At 41.1% G+C, this 18,741-nt stretch overlaps 1 protein-coding gene across 1 annotated transcript in view; it reads left to right on the plus strand.

Moving 5' to 3' along the window:
• Positions 1 to 12,289: 12,289 nt before the first annotated feature.
• Positions 12,290 to 18,741, plus strand: part of FOXK1 (forkhead box K1) — a 113,320-nt gene continuing 106,868 nt past the window's right edge. The window contains exon 1 of the mRNA XM_021008419.2: positions 12,290 to 12,944. Coding sequence (XP_020864078.1) covers positions 12,334 to 12,944 — 611 coding nt within the window. The 5' untranslated portion in view covers positions 12,290 to 12,333. The remainder of the gene's footprint in view (positions 12,945 to 18,741) is intronic.

The raw sequence follows: 18,741 nt of genomic DNA on the forward strand, positions 1-18,741 counted from the left end.
GCATGATGTACTTTTAAGAGGATAAGTTATAGATTTAAAGCTGGAAGTCCAACTCCCTTCATTTGACAAGTAGGAGTACGGATTTTACAGATGAGGAACCAAGGCTCAGAAAAGTTAATTGACTTACCCAAAGCCATACACAACTAATTTACATAACTATGCTATACGACTAATGAATGGTGGGGGGAGGGTAGGTTTGGGACTTGAATGGAAGTTTTTCGCCTCCTTATGTGGCATTTTTCCACTATAACTTATATATGACATTGTTATATTTTGTATGTATAATATTACATGTGTTATATGTATAACATTATAAATATTCTTATTTTTTTAAGAAAATGCAAAAAACTTGTTTTCGGGTTTTTTTGGTGAGGCAATTGGGGTTAAGTGACTTGCCCAGGGTCACACAGCTAGTAAGTGTTATGTGTCTGAGGCCAGACTTCTACTCCAGTCCTCCTGACTCTAGGGCTGGTGCACTATCCCCTGCACTACCTAGCTGCCACGAGACAAAAAACTTGTAGTCTAATCTGTTTACTTATACAATGGAGGCAAATCAGAGAATAATAATAAAAATAAAATTATATATACCTGGGTAGCATAGTGGATGGCGTGCCTGAAGTCAGGAGTTTGTCTTCCTGTCTTCCTGAGTTTGCATCTGGCCTCAGATACTTGCTGGCTGTGTAGCCCTGGGCAAGTCACTTGAGCCTGTTTGCCTCTGTTTCCTCATCTGTAAAATGAGCTGGGGAAGGAAATGGAAAACCACTCTAGTATCTTTGCCCAAAAAAACCCAAGTGGGGTCACGAAAAAGTTGGACATGATTAAAAAACAACTGAACAATGACAAAAAGGACAACAAAAGTTTGACCTATTAGGAAGACTTGAAAAAATTCTGTCTCTAGGCACTGATGCCATGACCTGGAGTGAGGCATCTTCTAGTAATGACAAATAGTGACTTGGGGGCCTGCATTATATTTTTAAACTTTGAAACTTAAGATCATTTTATTGAAATGTAGTATCCTACCAACGACATATCTCCAGATTGTCATATTTATTTGTAAACAGCTAAGAAAAAGTCAGTCGACGAATATTTATTAAGTACTTACTATGTGCCAGGAATTGTGCTAAGTGCCAGGGTTACAAAGAAAGGCAAAAATATGGTCACTGACCTTATGGCACTCATATTCTAATGAGAGAGAAAACATGCAAATAACTATGTACAAACAGTGTAAATGGGAGGTAATCTCAGAGGGAAGGCAGTGGAGGGTGAGGGACAAGAAAACAGAATATTGGAAGCAAGTCTGTTTGATCTGTCATGTTGGACAGCATTTGTACATCAAGATTTGAGAATGAATGAATGTATTCAGAACTGGGTGTAGGTTCCTGAGAATTCCTTTAAATACTCTCTGGGTAGCCTCACAACCATGTATAAAGTTGGCAAGAGGAAGTAGATAGGGGGAATAAGGGCTACTATTTTTCCACCATTTATTTTCTTTGCCAGAAGGAGTGGTGGGAATGAAAATCTCTTGGCAACACAATGACCATGATAATGTGAATGAAAAGTAACACTAAAAGGAAGCCAAACTCTGAGGAATCATGGTCCTAGAGAACAAAACATACCACCCTTCTCTTGGCAAAAAAACTGCAAACTAGGGAGTAGAATGCTGCACACATTGCCAGACAAGGTTGTTGCATTAGCTGTCTCTGATGAACTGCTTTTCTTTGTTAAAAGGGAGGATTCAATGGGAGCTAAGGGGGAGGGTAAAGAAAGAGGGAAGGCTATCTACAAGCATGGTTGTGACATTAAAAAACAAGAAAAAGAAGGAAGATTAGGAGAGGAAAGAACAAAAGAAAATTTCTTAATGCCAGGCATTAGGGTCCATGCCTATAATCCTTGCTACTCAGAAGGATGAGATTGGTAGATAACTTGAGCTTGGTAGTTCTGAGATAGGCAGAAGGGATAAGCAGTAGGACTAAGCCAATTGAATGCCTACCCTAAGACTAAGGAGGCCCTGGGGGATGGGATGCAAAGCTGCCTAAGGTTGCAAATGCAGCAGGTCAAAGCTCCCATGATGCCCAGATGTGGGGGTCAGGCCTCTAAACTTCCAGTCTGGCTGAGGTAGGGACATCAGTCTCAAAAGAAACCAACAAAACCCACCACACACACAAAAAGAAAATCTCTTGGTAAAGGAATTTACCAGAAATACTTATCCCTGTCTTCCTCCTACTGTATTTTGTCTAGCTGAATGAGACTTCCATTTCAAACAGTCATCTCCAGTAGAACTCATGATGTGCAGATGTATGCGCTACAGAATCCTGTGAAAGGCATTTTGTACTTGAAAAAGGAAGAGATTTAACTTAAAGTGAAGACCTAACTAGCTATTACTCTAATCTGCTTCTATTATTCATCCATCTTATTTTTTCTTCTCTTCTGCCAGGTAAGTGCTGGGCTTATTAAGAATTTTTCCATTGTTACCATTAGCCTGTTGTTTGGTTCTTGGATAAAGACGTCAAGCATCAGCACTCAGCATGCAGCATTTATACCTTTCTCTGACTTAAAAACTCAGAGCATGCTGTCAAAGCTACATATCAACTGTGTTTTGGTTTCCACAGATTTCCTGTGGTCTAAGAGCTAAGCATATTTTTTCCTGAATTATGGCTTAAGAAGTATATATGACTGCTGTATGACATCCCTGCACCCAGGAAGAAAAGAAATACTAATTTATCCTGTCTCAGGCAGTTTGAGTAAATGGTGCATGTTTCTCTTAGTGCTTATTAGTGTGGTCACAGATGATATATAGCAGGGCTTCTTAATCTTTTTCTATTTGTGAACCCTTTCTGCCTGAGAAATTTTTATGCAACTTCAGGTATATAGGTATATAAAATAGGTATACAAATCAAACATTTACTGATAAATAAAGAAATTTATTTTAAAACAACACTTTGGTATACATATAATTTTACCATTTATTAAAGATGAAAACAAATTTGCATACTAATGAGACAGATGTGCTTGTTAATTTTTACATAAAGAATTAGACCTTGGCAGAATATTTGATACTGCAGGTTGCAGAGCATCTTCAACGTTTGTCAGAGTTGATCGATATTTTGATTTTATAATCGTCAATGCTGAGAATGCTGCTTCACATGAATACATAGCACAAAATGGCAGGTGTATTTTTAGGGCCATTTCAGAAATTGTTGGAAATTCTGTCCTAATCTTAAGCCAAAAATGCATTTTACAATTTTCTAGGACACTCAAGTTTTGAACCTGTGTTGCTTGATAACTTGGCAAATTCTTCTTGAACTTTTAATGGCAGATACGTAGTGCTTTTTTATTTCAATTGAGTATGGTTTACGAACCCAACTTAGTTTTTTAGAATCAAAATTTGAAGGGAAATATTTCTGAAACTGTGTCTCCAGGCACTTCAGATGATTAATTATAACTCTCACAATTAAATTTTTGGGAAGTTTATTTTAGATTATAAAATCATCTGTAGCTGTATTTTTCCATGTGTTAACTTTTTTAGTAAAACTTTCAATTTTATCTTTTAACATAAATATGTTACAGTTTTTTCCTTGAAGTGACAAGTTTAAATCATTGAGTTTTTTTGAAAGCATCCGACAAATAATACAGTTTTAAAAGCCACAAGTCATTATGAAAAAAATTAACAAAATCTGATTTCTGCTCAGTCAAAAATATAACAACTTCATCTTTCAATTCAAATAATCTGTTTAAACTTCACCCTCTTGAAAGCCACCTTACCTCTGAATGTAGTAATAAGCTTTTATAATCAGAGCTCATGTCATTCCAAAGGTTTGAAAATAAATGACTGTTACGGACACATCTTTTAATGAAGTTAATGATTTTGATAATATCGTGAAGCAAACATCTAACTCTGGTGATTTTTTTTTGGCTACAAGTGCCTCCCAATGGATCATGCAGTGAGTAAAAGTGATATATTCATTACCACCAGCTCTAAGTTTTGCTACAAATCCAAGATTCTTGCCCATCATTGCTCCAGCACCATCTGTATGGAATCCAACACAATTTTTTCCACCGCAAAACTTCATTTGTGAGAAATTCATCGACGTTAAGATATATATTTTCCCCTCTTGTGTGCCCTTCCAGAGGGTGACAAAACAATAATTCCTTATGTATACTTCCTTCATAGACCTATCATACATAAAGTAACAACTGTGCTTCTGGAATTGGTCATTACTGATTTCAGAAATTCTTTTGGAAACAGTATTATTTGATAAAGGAATTTTATGAATTTCATCCCCATACTTTTTCCCATGAACTATTTCTGATATTTTAATAGCAGCAGGTAACACAAGATCTTCTATCGCATAGCACTTTTTAGTTTTTGCAATTAAATAAGAAGTTTCCTAAGATGCAAGTCAATACTTTTTGTTGACAGTCACAAATTTCTCAAAACATTGTTTTTGAAGATTTTATTTGAAGATTTTGAACGTCATTCAAAATATTCCTTTGGTTTATTGCAGTATGCTGCACGGTTGCTACTAAGATGTCATTTGGCTGGTTTCATGCTCTCCTTGGCCAAAACTTCATTACAAATTAAGCAAAGAGTTTTTTTCCATCATTGTTACTAGGAGTAAATCCATATTGCAAAAATGATTCAACATATTTTCTTTTTCTTGCCAATTTAGGTGTGCTACAACCTGGTAACAAAGACTCTGCCACATTGTCATCAGTACTTTTACCTCTTCTGTCTAAATTTAGCCACTTAGCCATAACGGAAAAATATTTTTGTCCTAAAATATAAATAAGTATTGCTAATGATTTCTTAAATAAATACTAGTTTTAGTTTATGAAATTACATTTATTTGTGCTTAATTTAAAAAATTGATTTTCACACTTTCATATGCATACAGCAGTGATGGTGGAGAAATATTATAAAAGGGCTTTTGTCTTTACTTGCAATTAAACACATGTTTCTGTAAAAGAAGGAGATAACAGCAATTTTTAAAACCAAACATTCTAACACAATACAATCCAAAGATATGTTCATTTGATACTTGCATATGAGGAATGATGATAAGAAAATATTTAATCCATATTTTCCTTAATTAAACTATTATGTTTCTGTAAAAGCAGAAAACTTTGTACATACAGTAAAAACACTGCGATTCATTATATACCATAGTCTCAAATCTGAGCCAAGGTGTGAGCATGCTGTAGGATCAGAACCAGGGATACAGTGAAGTCGCATGATGCAACACAGGCAAGTGGCACCAGAAAAAGCTCAGATTCACCACACATTTGATGTTGGACTGATTTTTGGTTGTTGGGTGTTCAGAAATCTTTTACTATTGCCAAATTTTTCACAATCCCCACATTCAGTTACGTGACCCATATGGGGTCATGACTCACAGTTTAAGAAACACTGAATATAGATATTGTGGATCGTTGAAAGAGGACTGGACTTGAACCAGAAGAGTTGGGTTCAAATCCTGGTTCCAGAATTGCAATTAAGGCAGAAAGCAAACAAGGCTTTGACATATATGAGATTGTGCTTCCTCTTGAACCGTTCTCCGCCAGCCTTCGGGGCGTGACATGACAACCCCCATTCCCTCTCCTAGCCCAGGGCTCCAGGTCACAACCCCCTGGATTCTTTCCTTATCCTGACTCCTCCTGAGGACTCATAAGAAACATATACATCATAGATCGAGAACTGGAAGAGAACCTAAAGGCCAACTAGTTTAAAACTCATTTTATAGATGAAGAAACGGAGATCCAGAGAGCTTAAGTAATTTGGCCAAAGTCACACAGGTAGTAAGTAACCAGGATTCAATCCCAGATCCTCAGACAGCAAATCCAGGCTTCTTTTTCATGAGGGCAAGGACCACTTAGTGATGGTGTAGGGACAGGGGCCAGACTGTCTAGGGGATGAGTTCCCCTCTCTTCCAGTATTACTGCATTTGGGGTTGGACTGAATTCTTACCACCTCTCCACATATCCCCCATCCTCAACTATATTTGCCTCTCCACATGCCCCCATCCTCAACTATATTTGCCTCAACTATATGTGCCCTCTTGGGCACAAGAATTCCAGTCACTTAAAGTCCTTGGGCTCAAGTTTCCTCATCTGTGAAATGTAGGTGACAATAATACTAGCTCCACCTTCAAGGGATGGTCATGGACTTAATGAAAGGTATATAAGCCTTAGAGTGCAATATAAATGAAAATTATTATTATTCTGAGTCTCTCGTTCCTACTTTTTAAAAACCCTCAGCTCCTTCTTTCACTATCTAGACAATTGCCAATGTCAGTATGGCTAGTGCCTGGTCACAGCCTGAAAGAGATGGGAAATTTCAGGGTAGTATGGAGAATTCAGGGAAAGTTAATAGAGGTAATCAAAGATTGAGAGCAGACCTGCACAACATACCCACAGGCTACAAATGGCCCAAGGGCCATATGTTGTGTATGCCTAGTTTTGGGTAGGGTAGTTGGGGGATAACATATTTAGGAGCAGCTATGTGGTACAGTGGATAGGGCACCAGACCTGGCCTCGGGAAGATCTGAGTTCAAATTAGGCTTCAGACACTTAATAGCTGTGTGATGCTTGGTAAGTCACTTAACCCCTTTTTGCCTCAGTTCCTCATCTATAAAATAGAGACACACTGGAGAAGGAAATGGCAAACCACTCCAGTATCTTTTCCAAGAAACCACCATGGACTTTATTCATGGGGGGCAGCTAGGTGGCACAGTGGATAGAGCACCAGCCCTGAAGTCAGGAGAACCTGAATTCAAATCCGGCCTCGGACCAAACACTTAACACTTACTAGCTGTGTGACCTTGGGCAAGTCACTTAACCCCAATTGCCTTAAAAAAAAAAAAGACTTTATTCATGGAGTCATGTAGAGTCAGACACAAATGATGAACACATTGGGGGGTAGCAGGAAATGGTATTAGAGGAAAGGAAGTGGATTCTAGATCTAGAGCCAGAAGGTTCTTCATGAGCTATATAGTTCAACCTTCTCATTTTACAGATGAGGAAACTGAGGTCTAGGGAAATTTAAGTGTGTACAGCTAGGTGGTACAGTAGATCTATCTAGACTGCACTGAACCTGGAGTCAGTGAGACCTGAGTTCCAGTGCATCCTCCAATACTCACTGTGTGACACCGGGCAAATCCCTTCACTCCTTCTAGTCTTAGTTTCCTTATCTATAACATGGAGATAATGATAGCACCTACCTCTCAGGACTGTGAGGATCAAATAAGATCATACCTGTAAAGCACTTTGCAAACCTTAGAATGCTATGTAAATGCTAGATATTGTTCTTAAGCATAAAGGCAGGATCAATTTTGTAAATCAATCAAACTAACCCATCCCATTTAACCCTGTTACCTCAACCAGGTGAGAACAGTTATTTGTGGAACTAATGCATCATAAACTTTAGACTAAGTGTGGGAAAAGTCCTTGATTAACTGGAGTAATGTTGTACAGGAGATGTGTTCAGATTGGCTGAGAAAAACTTGGTCACACCCTATGGGTAATCTATTTAAAAACTGAGCTAGTTCAGTCCCAAGGGCCTGGCAGTAGAGAGGAGAGACTCTGACTAAACCCCTGAGAAGAAATTTATTTTCAGGTCAAAGGGAGGAAAAGTATAGCCCTGGGCCTCACTCTCTAGCTTCTCCCCATCACTCCTTGATTGGAGGAGGACCTTGTGAGTTTTGAAGGGTCTACAGAATTTTGGATTTCCCATCTTACCATCAGCATCTTAATAGCATCCTCAGAACAGCTGATGGTAGTATCTGTATCAGGAGCCAAGGATGAATTAGATGAGGTGAGAAAAGCAGATTCAAGGCTCTACAAAAAACCTAGCAGAAACATGACACCATACCTAAGGGAAGCATATTGAGGACTCTAATAAAAAGGACTTGGAAACTCTATAGTGCTCCTTTGACTACTGCACTTTCTAAGTCTGAGCCCCCTGCACTCTGTATGCACTTTGTCATGGTCTTAGGTGAGGGGGAGGAAGATGTTCTGTATCAACTATATTACAATATATCCCTTCCTAAAAACTCATTACATCTTGCTAATTGATATCAACGGATAATTATGGAAGAAAGTTAGGGGCTTGTGAGCTATAGCATTGGAAAAGCAACTCAGCTAATAAACATTTATTAAGCATTTACTATGTGCCCGGTACTGTGCTAAGCACTGGGGATACAAAAAAAGGCAACAGGCAGTCCCTGACTTTAAGGAGCTCACAATCTAATGGGGGGAGACAACAAGCAAACAAACATGTATAAACAATCCATATACAAGATAAATTGGAAATAGTTGAGAGAAGGTACTAGAATTAAGAGGGGTTGGGGAAGGCTTCCTGTAGAAGATGGGATTTTACCTGGGACTTAAAGGAAGACAGAAGGCCAAGATGAGGACAAAGAGCATTCCTGACATTGGGGACAGCCAGAGAGAGAACGCCCAGAGCTGAGAGATGGAGTGTGTTTGTGGAGTGGCAAGGAGGCAGAGTACAAGGTGGGGAATAAGGTGAAAGACTGGAAAGGTAGGAGGGGGCTGGTTAAGAAGGGTTTTTGAACACCAAACAGAGTATTTTTTATTTGATTCTGAAGGCAATAGGAAGCCCTTGGAGTTTTTGAGTATGTGTGGGTAGGTAGGGGTCAGAGGTGCACTTGAGGCCAATCATATTGGTGGCTGAATGGAGAATGGACTGGAGTAGGGAGATTGAGGCATGCAGACCCACCAGCCCACTATACATATCAAGGCTTATTGACTGACAATCCCCAACATCTAGGGGTTAACTCTACCTGAGGGGATGCATTAGTAGCTGTCCTCTGGGCACCCATCCTGCCAGTGTAAATGGGGTCAGGAGGATAAGTCCAAGCTCACTTGGGATATATGACTGAGTTTACACAGGAAGTAAGCATCAGAAGTAGGATTTGAACGCAGGTCCTCTAACTTTAGAATCTAGGTACCATTGTCAAGGAGGTAAAGTGTAGTGCAAGAGGGCAGAAGAATCGAACCATCGAAAATGTCCTTATTGTCATGCTGGTAAGCACAGGTCTCTAACTTTAGTGTTTGGTTGATGGGGGAAGGCAGAAGCAAATAGCTAGGCCTATGCTAGGTCCTCCAGAACCTTGCTCTCTCTCTCTCTCTAACCTACTTCTTACCCAGCTATGAATAATAGCTTTCAAATACAGCACAGCTTCTCTTCCTGGGAGCCTTGCAGCTCTGTTACTCCTAACCCCTGCTGTCAGCTCAAACTCAAAGCCTGAGCATTGTGGTGTTCCAATTGGTCATCATTGCATCAGTCTTCCTCTTGAGTGATACTTATTTTCATTTTCCTCTCTGTGACTGTGTCTTATGAATCAGCTTTAACATGCCCTCCAGACCTGGAAGGGTGAGAGGGGATTTCAGTTTCCCACATTTTGGTTCCTTAATAGCTTTGCACAGACTCCTCCTTGCCCTCTCTGTTGAAACTGCCAATATATACTATAACTTACTGTGCAAGGGTGGGGAAAAAAACCAAAAACAACAACAGCAAACAATTAAATGGGTATCCATGACTATAAGGTCATGAGGGTTCTGGTCCAGGAGCTCTTTGTATCATTACCAAACCTAGTTTCTTACACCCAGAGAGGAGAATCATTGCCTAGCTTTCTGTCAATTTGTCTGTAATTCTGCATGTTTAAATTTCAGCTCTTCGGCCAGGACTGGGATACATGAGAGCACACATATCCCTCTTGTTACAAAACAGGTGTCACTAAGAAAATAAGAAGTCTTGGTTGTAGTTGAAAGGTTACTTTTAAAAAGGTGTCTTTTTTTTAAAAGAGTGTGGCAGTTCTAAAATGGTGTATCTGGCAGTGGTGATGGTGGAATCGTTTTTTTGACTATCAACCCCAAGTTCTTTTTCCTTTCAAGGTTGCAGTAGGGGACAGGGCAAAGGAGAAGAAAGGAAAGCCCATGTAGGGTAGTATTGTAAGTCTGAAGGATTATACAGGTCCCTGGAGGCTCTAGTGAGTCCATACAGCTTCTGTTAATGTAATATTAATATTCTGATATTGTGTTATTCTCAGTACTTGCATGGGGCCTGGGAGTTTTCAAATTTTGTTTTTAGAAGATACTTAGACACGAAACACATTCTGACATTTCCAGGGAAACTTTATTATTCTAGGAAAAGATTTATTAAAAGCATGTGACATGAACATGGTTCCTGTGAATTTAGCGTTTAAATAAATAGGCCATAAATTCCATATACAAATCTTTTTTTTTCTTTTAACAGCAAAATTAGCTTATAGCTTTTCTACCTTCCTCAGGGATTCATAAATAGGATAGGCTCTGGTTCAGAGTGGACAGTGAAGTAAATAGAGGTCTGGGCCTGAAGTCAAGAAGATTCATCTTTGTGAGTTCAAATCTGGCCTCAGATACTGACTACCTGTGTCACCCTGGGCAAGTCACTTCACCCTGTTTGCCTCAGTTCCTCTTCTGTAAAATGAGCTGGAGAAGAAAATGGCAAACCACTCCAGTAGCTTCGATAAGAAGACCCCAAATGGGGTCACAGAGTGGAGAAGACAGAATAACAACTGGTTCAGAGTCAGTGTGGTACAGTGGAAAGGCCAGAAATGGTGTTAGAGAGCCCAACTGCCTGTCCAGGGTTCAAATCTCTGTTCTTCTACTAATTATGTAAGACTAACGGGCAAATCATTTCACTTCCATTGTATTGTGAATACCTAATTGTAAATCACCTAAATTTTTTGCGAAGGTTTTTTTTTTCCATCTCAGACTAGTCTTGAGGATATGGATTAGATGAGAACACAGTTAGACGGATTCAGAACTGGTTGGCTAGGCAGATTCTGAGTACTTGTTTTGGTTCACTGTCAACATGGCAGGAAATCATCAGTGGAATTCCCCAGGGACCTATCTGTGCTTAGTCCTTTGCTGTTTAACATTTTTTTAAATCAATAATGAAGATAATAACTTTGCAGGTCCACTCCCACCTATGATCCATAGGGTCCAATCCTATTACACTTAGCCAAATCTCTTTAAGGGTGCTTCAAGAAGGGAGAGAAATAAAGTCACATTTTTCGAACCAAAAACTGAGACACATGGTCTGACAATAAGGATATTAAAAGTTCATTAAAAGTGTGATTTCATTTTTTGAAACTGAACCATGAAACATCCAAATGTAATAGGAGCCTTCTTTCCCACTTAGTACTTGAATTTGGGCAAGTTATTCCAAGTTTCTGCACCTGTTTCCTCATTTGTAAAATGAGAGGACTAGAGGAGGTGGCCTCTAAAGTGACCATCCTACTCTAAATGCATTACCTAGAGGCAGATACGTGAAGTGGACAGAGGAGTGAGGAAGAGGTTCAGACACTTACTAGCCGTGTGAACCTGGGAAAACCATTTAACCTGGCTACCTCAGTTTTCTCACTTATAAAATAGGGATAATAATTGCCACTACCTCCCAGAATAGTAGTAAGGATAAAATGAGATGATACCGGCAAAGTGTTATGCTGATGCTATGTGAAAGTTAGCTATTATGATGATGATGACAATGACTCTATGTAGGCCCACAGGGCACCTTATCAAACCTCTACATTTTCGAGCTTGGCCAAGGTTCAAGGTCAGCTGAGAGAAGGGGCTAGCCTGGGCAACGCTGCCTGCCTCTCCTTATTCCCCATTCTTTTCCCTTCCTGGGTGTTGTCTGAATTGGCTCGGAGGCTGCCCCTGCTTCCGGCTAAGATGGTTTACAGATCGCAGCCAGGATGGAGGGGAGGGCCAAGCCCACCGAGAGCACATGGGACCGCATCCTGGGCCCCCCGCGGGAGCCGAGCTCAGCCCCAGGGGGCCGGCCCGCCCGTGGGTGTCACTAGCGTGGTGCCTCGTGGCACGCTTGCTCCCTGCCTCTGCAGCCCTGCCCAGCATGGCTGTCCCTTGTGGGCTCCTGAAACCGGGGTGGGGGGGTTATGATCACATGCCGGGGCCAAGGGTCCGCATCTCCGCGCCCTTCCCCCACCCCCACCCCACCCCCGTCACCCAAGGCCACACCGCAAGCTCCGGCAGCCCAGCCAAGACAGCCCGGCCCGGGAAGAAGGCAAGGCTTGGCTCGGCGGGGCGGGGCTTAGGCAGCGAGGCTGTGCGGCGGCTCGGCGTGGCTCCGTTCCGGGAGCCGGCGCGATCCTCTCCGGCTTTCTGCGCTCGCCTCCTCCCCCACCCGGCTCGGCCCGGCCCGGCCTTTCCTCTCTGTGTCTCTCTCCCTCTCTCCCTCCCTCCACCGCCCACCCCTCCCCTCCCCTCCGCCCGAGCCGCCGCCTGGGGCCGATCCGCGCAGCTCCGAACATGGCTGAAGTCGGGGAGGACACGGGCGCCCGGGCCCTGCTGGCACTGCGCTCGGCGCCCTGCAGCCCGGTGCTGTGCGCCGCGGCCGCCGCGGCCGCCGCCTTCCCCGCGGCGCCGGCGCCTTCGCCGCTGCCTCAGCCCCAGCCACCTCCGCCGCCGCCGCCGCTGCCGCCGCCGCCGCCGCCGGCGTCCTCCGCTCCCCCGGCGGCGCCCCAACAGCCGGCGCCCCCGCCGCTGCCGCTGCCGCCGCCGCCGCCGCCTGCGGGCCTGGGGGGAGCCCCGGCCGGCGCGGCCGCTGGGGGAGCGGCGGCGGCGGCGGCGGCGGCGGCGGCAGCGGCCTCGGTGCGGCAGAGCCCTGGGCCGGCCCTGGCCCGGCTGGAGGGCCGCGAGTTCGAGTTCCTCATGCGGCAGCCCGCCGTCACCATCGGCCGCAACTCGTCGCAGGGCTCCGTGGACCTCAACATGGGGCACTCGAGCTTCATCTCCCGCCGCCACCTGCAGCTCAGCTTCCAGGAGCCGCACTTCTACCTGCGCTGCCTCGGCAAGAACGGCGTCTTCGTGGACGGGGCCTTCCAGCGCAGGGGCGCCCCGGCCCTGCAGCTCCCCAAGCAGTGAGTAGGAGCCGGCGCCTGGGGCGGCGCGGGAGGGGCCCGGGGACTGCCCCCTCCCCTCTGCCGGGCCGGGCGGGCGGGGGCTCCCACGCCCCCAGCATCCGTGGGAATCCCCCTGCCACACGCACGTTTGGGGGCGGGGAGGCCCAGGAGCAGCGGGGTAGGGGATGAGCCCGGCGTGGGGTGTGAAACGTGGCTGTTGACCTTCCTTTTCCTCCTTCCTCCCCCATACACACATATAGACACAGACACACACACACACACTCACTCACACTCACACTCTCTCTTTCACTCTCACACTGAGTGTCCCCCCCCCCACCCCCACGCGGAGGCTGCTTTAGGCAGGTGAGGCATCACCTCTCTTGGTTGGGAAGGTAATGTCAGTCTGGAAGGTGGGGGTGGGGGGCTGGGTAATGTCAGTCTCGGCCCCAGGGGGCCTGGAGGGAAATATGTCATGGTTTTTCCAGGAAAAGGAGCTGTCTATTGGATCCTGAGAGTTTCTGGTAGGGAAGGGTGCAGCTTCTTTCTGGAAAGACTGGGAGAGAGTTTCCTTCCCTTGGGAGAGTGTTTACTTGCCTGGGAGGTTGAATTGTGAGGAGGTGGAAGAGAGCGGTCCCTGTAGACGCTGTTACCTCTGGGGAATAGTGTCGAGTAAAAAGAGTGTGGTGCTACCTGTAGGGAGAGCTTTGGCCTGAGGGAGGGAAGAAAGCAGATGGGAGAAGCTGGAGCAGGGATATTGTTTTCACATCCTTGAGGAGGAAGGGGAGGTTAGAGACAGCTAGCATAGGAAGTGCTTGCTGTAACTCAATTTATGTACCTTTAAACTGGCTATAATAAAAATAATAGCGTTCTCCATACCTCAAAGGGATATTAGGTTTAATTAAACAGTAGTTACAAAGTGTTCATGAAAAACCTCATAGAGCAACAACAGTTATTAACCCTTCTGTCAGGAAGGAGGAAATAGCAGGTCTTGTAGGCCAAGGCATGTAAGAAATCTTTCAATTCAAATTCTGCCAAAAAAACAAACAGTTAATTGTGGTTGTCGGTTCATCTCTGGCTGGCAAAGAGAAGCAGTGATAAATTTTTCGGGAACAGACTGGTGTATTTTATGTGTTCCTTAGACTTTTTTTCCCTTTCTCCTTTGCCTTCTGCAGTAAGTTACCTTACCTTTTATTGTTTATAGATGAGTATTTAGTTATCATAGTTCCACTCCAGAAGCACGGTCCAAGAGATCTTTGCTTTCTTGCCAGCAAGATTGATCAACATAAAGTATTTTTAAGTCTTCACTTCCTTTGATGGCTTTTTTTCTCTTTTTAATAATTACTTATAACACCCCATTTTTTTTTCACCTGGTGTTTTTCTTGTGTTAAAGAGTCGTCTTTTGATTGTCTAATCTCTCTCTCTCTTTTTAATCTCTCTTTTTTTGCAAGTTCCCTTAGCCCAGGGTATTTCTGTTCTAATAGTCCCTAAAGCCTTAGGGTTTGTTGATGTAAACTTCTTCACTTTCTAGTTTCTTAGGCTATTTAACCTTAAACACTGCATTGATTTTAAGTGTCAGAAAGAGCTGCTACTGTCACCTCTCCTTATAGCTTCTAAGAGAACATACTTTTCTTTTCCTTAGGGCTTAGGGCAGAGTTCTAATGCCATAAAATTGAGAATTCTTGAAAAATAAAATAACCTTACTACATGCTTTATTTTTCCAGAATATCTTTTTTAGCTAAAACATATACCCTCACTGCAGACTATGAAGTTTATTCATGACATATAGTTTGCTTTTAATTTTTTTGTGAATTGTCTCCTCCAACAGCTGCCTATCTTCCCTTGCAATCCTGTTTGAGGCCTGTTTCTGTTAATACAGCTTTATGTAATTTGTGTTTTTTAAGTGCTGTTATTAACAATCTTGTTTTTTCAGGGTTTCTTACATTAGTCATGAAACACACATACTCCTGCTTGGAGGTGGCTTATACAGCTGACATTCCTTTAGCATTTTAAAGTTTGTAAATATCTTTACATTTATTATTATTTATTATTTATTTTATTTATTATTACACTTATCTTGTTGGAGCCTTACAAGAACTGTTTGAGTTAAGCACCACAGAGTGTTAGACATTTTAGAGGTGAGGAAACTGAGAGTTAGAGAGTTCAGATGACTTATTAAGTGATATATTTAGTGACTGGCAACACAGCATATGTTGGAGGTAGGATTTGAACCCAGGTCTTCCTGATTTCAAGTCTGATATTCTATCTACTGTGCCTCCTCTCTGTGCTGAATCTTAAATGAAACTTGAAGGTAAAATCCTCATCTGTTGTTTCTACAACTCAAAGAAAGGAGTTAGTGCTTGTGCTAGTGTGTTAGTGCTTCACTCACTGAATGAGCCAATCTTATCTGTTATTTTTAGAGGTTGATCTTCAGGTGTGTGATGCTTTGTAAACGTATGTAAAAATATGACTGCTACCTCCAAAGGCTTGCATTTTCATTTGATATCTCCTAAAGAAATATGGTAGTCATTGGTGGACTAAACATTTGACCATATACTTACTTGCTGTTACAGTTGTAAACTTTAATCCACTGTGCCAGTCTACTTCCATTTTTCTTCAGCAGCGGTAGTTCTGAGCAGTGTTCTTGGTGTCAGTAAAGGAAAATTTATAACAACAGTGAACAGACACATGAGGGAAAATATTAAGTAGATTACTTCTGTTACAAAAAAAGGAGGTTGTTTTGCTGGTGTAGTGCAGAAGCTATTGGAGCTGTTTATTTAGCAACTCAGTTTCATATCTTTTTATTTTAAAAACTTGGACCTCAGAAATAATGTTCAGAATAAATTATTGTAATCTTTCAGAGTTTTTTGAACTGAAAATCAGTACTGAAAGGATTCCAAAAAAAATTTTCAGGACAGAGCAAAGGTCTATGTTTAAATTTTCTAAACAAAGAAAAGGGGAATTTAGCATTTTTTTTAAGGCAGTAATGTTGAGTTTTCAGTGAGCAGTTCTGTCAGCGGTACTTGGACTCCTGAGTTACATTGCAGCAAATTGTCCAGATTCTTTTGTCTTACTGAATATTGTTTGCAGTACATGCGGCACCATTGCCTGGAGCTTGGAAATCTTTCTTTTCATTGTTATAGTAACTGCAATAATTGGATTTGACCACTATTCAGAAGTTACCAAATATGTGCAATCTCTACTAGGATCACTAAAGATAGAAGGAGTGTAATAATAGACTGTGTAAGCCAATATTGACTTGTTAATGTTTTTTAGTGTTGCTATAGTGTTATTTGATCAGTTCTCTAGGATTCCTTTAGCTCTATAGATACAGGTGAGATATTTACAACTTATAATGGAGAAAAAGTAACTGGTTCATTCTGGTTTCTTGAAATGGACCCACTAGCATGATGTAAAGAGAACTCATGTGGTGTTGTTTCCTTTATTTTTAATCACTAATGTGATTAAAAAGGAAGAGGTTGGACTAGGTCGCTTCTAGGGTACCTTCTAGCTCTGAACCATGTTTTGATAGATTCATATGATCTGATATTTTGATATTTTGATATCTTTTTAGTTTCTGTTCATGTTAGATTTCTTATATAAGAGAGACAGAAGAGTTTTGTGATAAATTGGTAATACAACTCAGGAACTTAACTTTTACTTTTGGGGGGGAGGGCCCTAGGCACTGGGATTAAGTGACTTGCCTAGGGTCACACAGCTACTAAGTGTCAAGTGTCTGAGGCTGGATTTGAACTGAGGTCCTCCTGACTACAGGTTAACTTTTACTTATATATAAAACCATACCTATGCTTGTGAACCTATCGTTCATTTTATCCTGTGCTGTACAGCTGAGTTTATTTACGTTACCCACCAGAAAGACACACTAATGGCAGATTCTTTGGATTTCAGTTTGTAGACAGATACAATAAAAAAAAACAATCATTTTGTATCCATCAGTGTACTTCACTATATGTAAGTGAACAGAATACAGTTTAACAGTTTAAAGGAACATTCAGGCACTGATTATTGCTTTAGATTAAAAGTCACTTGAAGACTTAGGAAATAAATAACCATTAACTGATCATCAAATTGAATGGATTTGGAGTTTGCTAGAAAATGTTTAGAATCCCAAAACTGATTTCTTATATACTTATTGTTTCACCATTCTGTTTTGTAGTTTATCTGAGGAAGTATATGTGTGTGTGTGTGTGTGTGTGTGTGTGTGTGTGTATGGGGGGGTATGTATACGGATGTCATATTCATGTATCAATATCTATATATCTATATCCATGTATTAGATTTCATGATATAGGCAAGTATTGTAAGGATTCAAAGAAGTGAAAACCATGGCTGACTTATTTGGAGGATTTAAGGAGGAGTATTAGCAAGCAGGAGTAGTAAGGTCTGATTAGATCGAAGAGGCAGTAGATTTTGTGAAAGATGAGGTTGTTATGTAAGGTATGTTGCTGGAATACCTTTGTGTATCAGTCAAGCTGAGAAATTTGAATTTGATAACATAAGCAATGAGGGAGTATGATATAGCACATTGAGTGATATGAAGACAGCATTAAATCTTGCAGTATTTGTTAGTAAGTATTGAAATGGGTAGAGATTAGAAGCAGGGATGATAGTTTAGAGATTGTTGTAGTAATCTAAGTATTGCAAATGGAAATGCTTTCCAGGGTTAAATTTTAGAGTTCCTTGTAAGGAAGAATTGATCAAACTTTGTGTCTTTAAGTATGTACAGGACAAAGGTGATGGGCTACAAATCCTATGATTCAATGTTATTATGATTATTATTGCTAATAATAATAATATAGCTAACATTTTTATAGCATTTTAAGGTTTATAAATCACTTTTAGGTTTGCAAAGTGAGTAGAGAAGAATCCCATTAGCTTAGTATCAAAGTCTTTTGAGAAGGTTGAGAAAGTGACTTAGAAATTGGTAGATGACAGCAATAAGAATGGGGAGAAGGTGGGGCAGCTCAGTGGCATAGTGGATAGAGCACTGGCACTGAAGTTTAACACTTGACACTTACTAGCTGTGTGACCCTGGGCAAGGTCACTTAACCCCAATTGCCTTAACATATATGTATGTGTGTGTGTGTGTGTGTGTGTGTGTGTGTGTGTGTTTTAATATTTTAGATAAATTGTGTCAGCACAAAATTTTAAATTTGATTTGAAGGTAAGGAAATTAATTGCATAGTTTGACTTTTAGGAGACTTGCTGAATTAATGGCAACTGAAATTATAAAAATGTTTAACTTTCATAATCTAAATTTAAAACATTTCATATTAAAACGAGGTTATACCAAGTGCTTCAACTTTGATTCCTTGAAAATAGACTCTTATAATAAGGTTTCTGAGATTTTGGAAGCCAGTTTTCATTGCCACTATAAATTTATTTTTTCTAAATTAAGTTCATTCTTGAGTTCATAGTTTTATTTAATATACAAGGTAGAATGTTGGTTGATAAAAATATAATGGAAAAATAGCTGTGTGAATATGTTTCACAGATATGTAACAGGATATGAAGGTCCTCATTTTTAAGAATGGACATGTTGAATAATGTCCAATGAAAATTATAGCTTTTGCATTTTATACTGTAATGTTGATAACATGAACCTATTTACAAATATTCTTATATCCTCAGTTGACTAATCACTAAAAATAGAGAGTACTTTTAATTTTCCTTAGTAATTCTGTAGGTTAGCCTGTTAAATATTATGGTGATATTGTAGGTACTCATTTCTGCTGAGGTCATAATTTTGCTAATAGAATATTTCTAAACATGTTTTTCAGCATTTGCAAAAAGTAAA

The sequence above is a fragment of the Phascolarctos cinereus genome, unplaced genomic scaffold (genome assembly GCF_003287225.1).
Source record: "Phascolarctos cinereus isolate Bilbo 61053 unplaced genomic scaffold, phaCin_HiC Scaffold_4;HRSCAF=312, whole genome shotgun sequence".
Lineage (NCBI taxonomy): Eukaryota > Metazoa > Chordata > Mammalia > Diprotodontia > Phascolarctidae > Phascolarctos > Phascolarctos cinereus.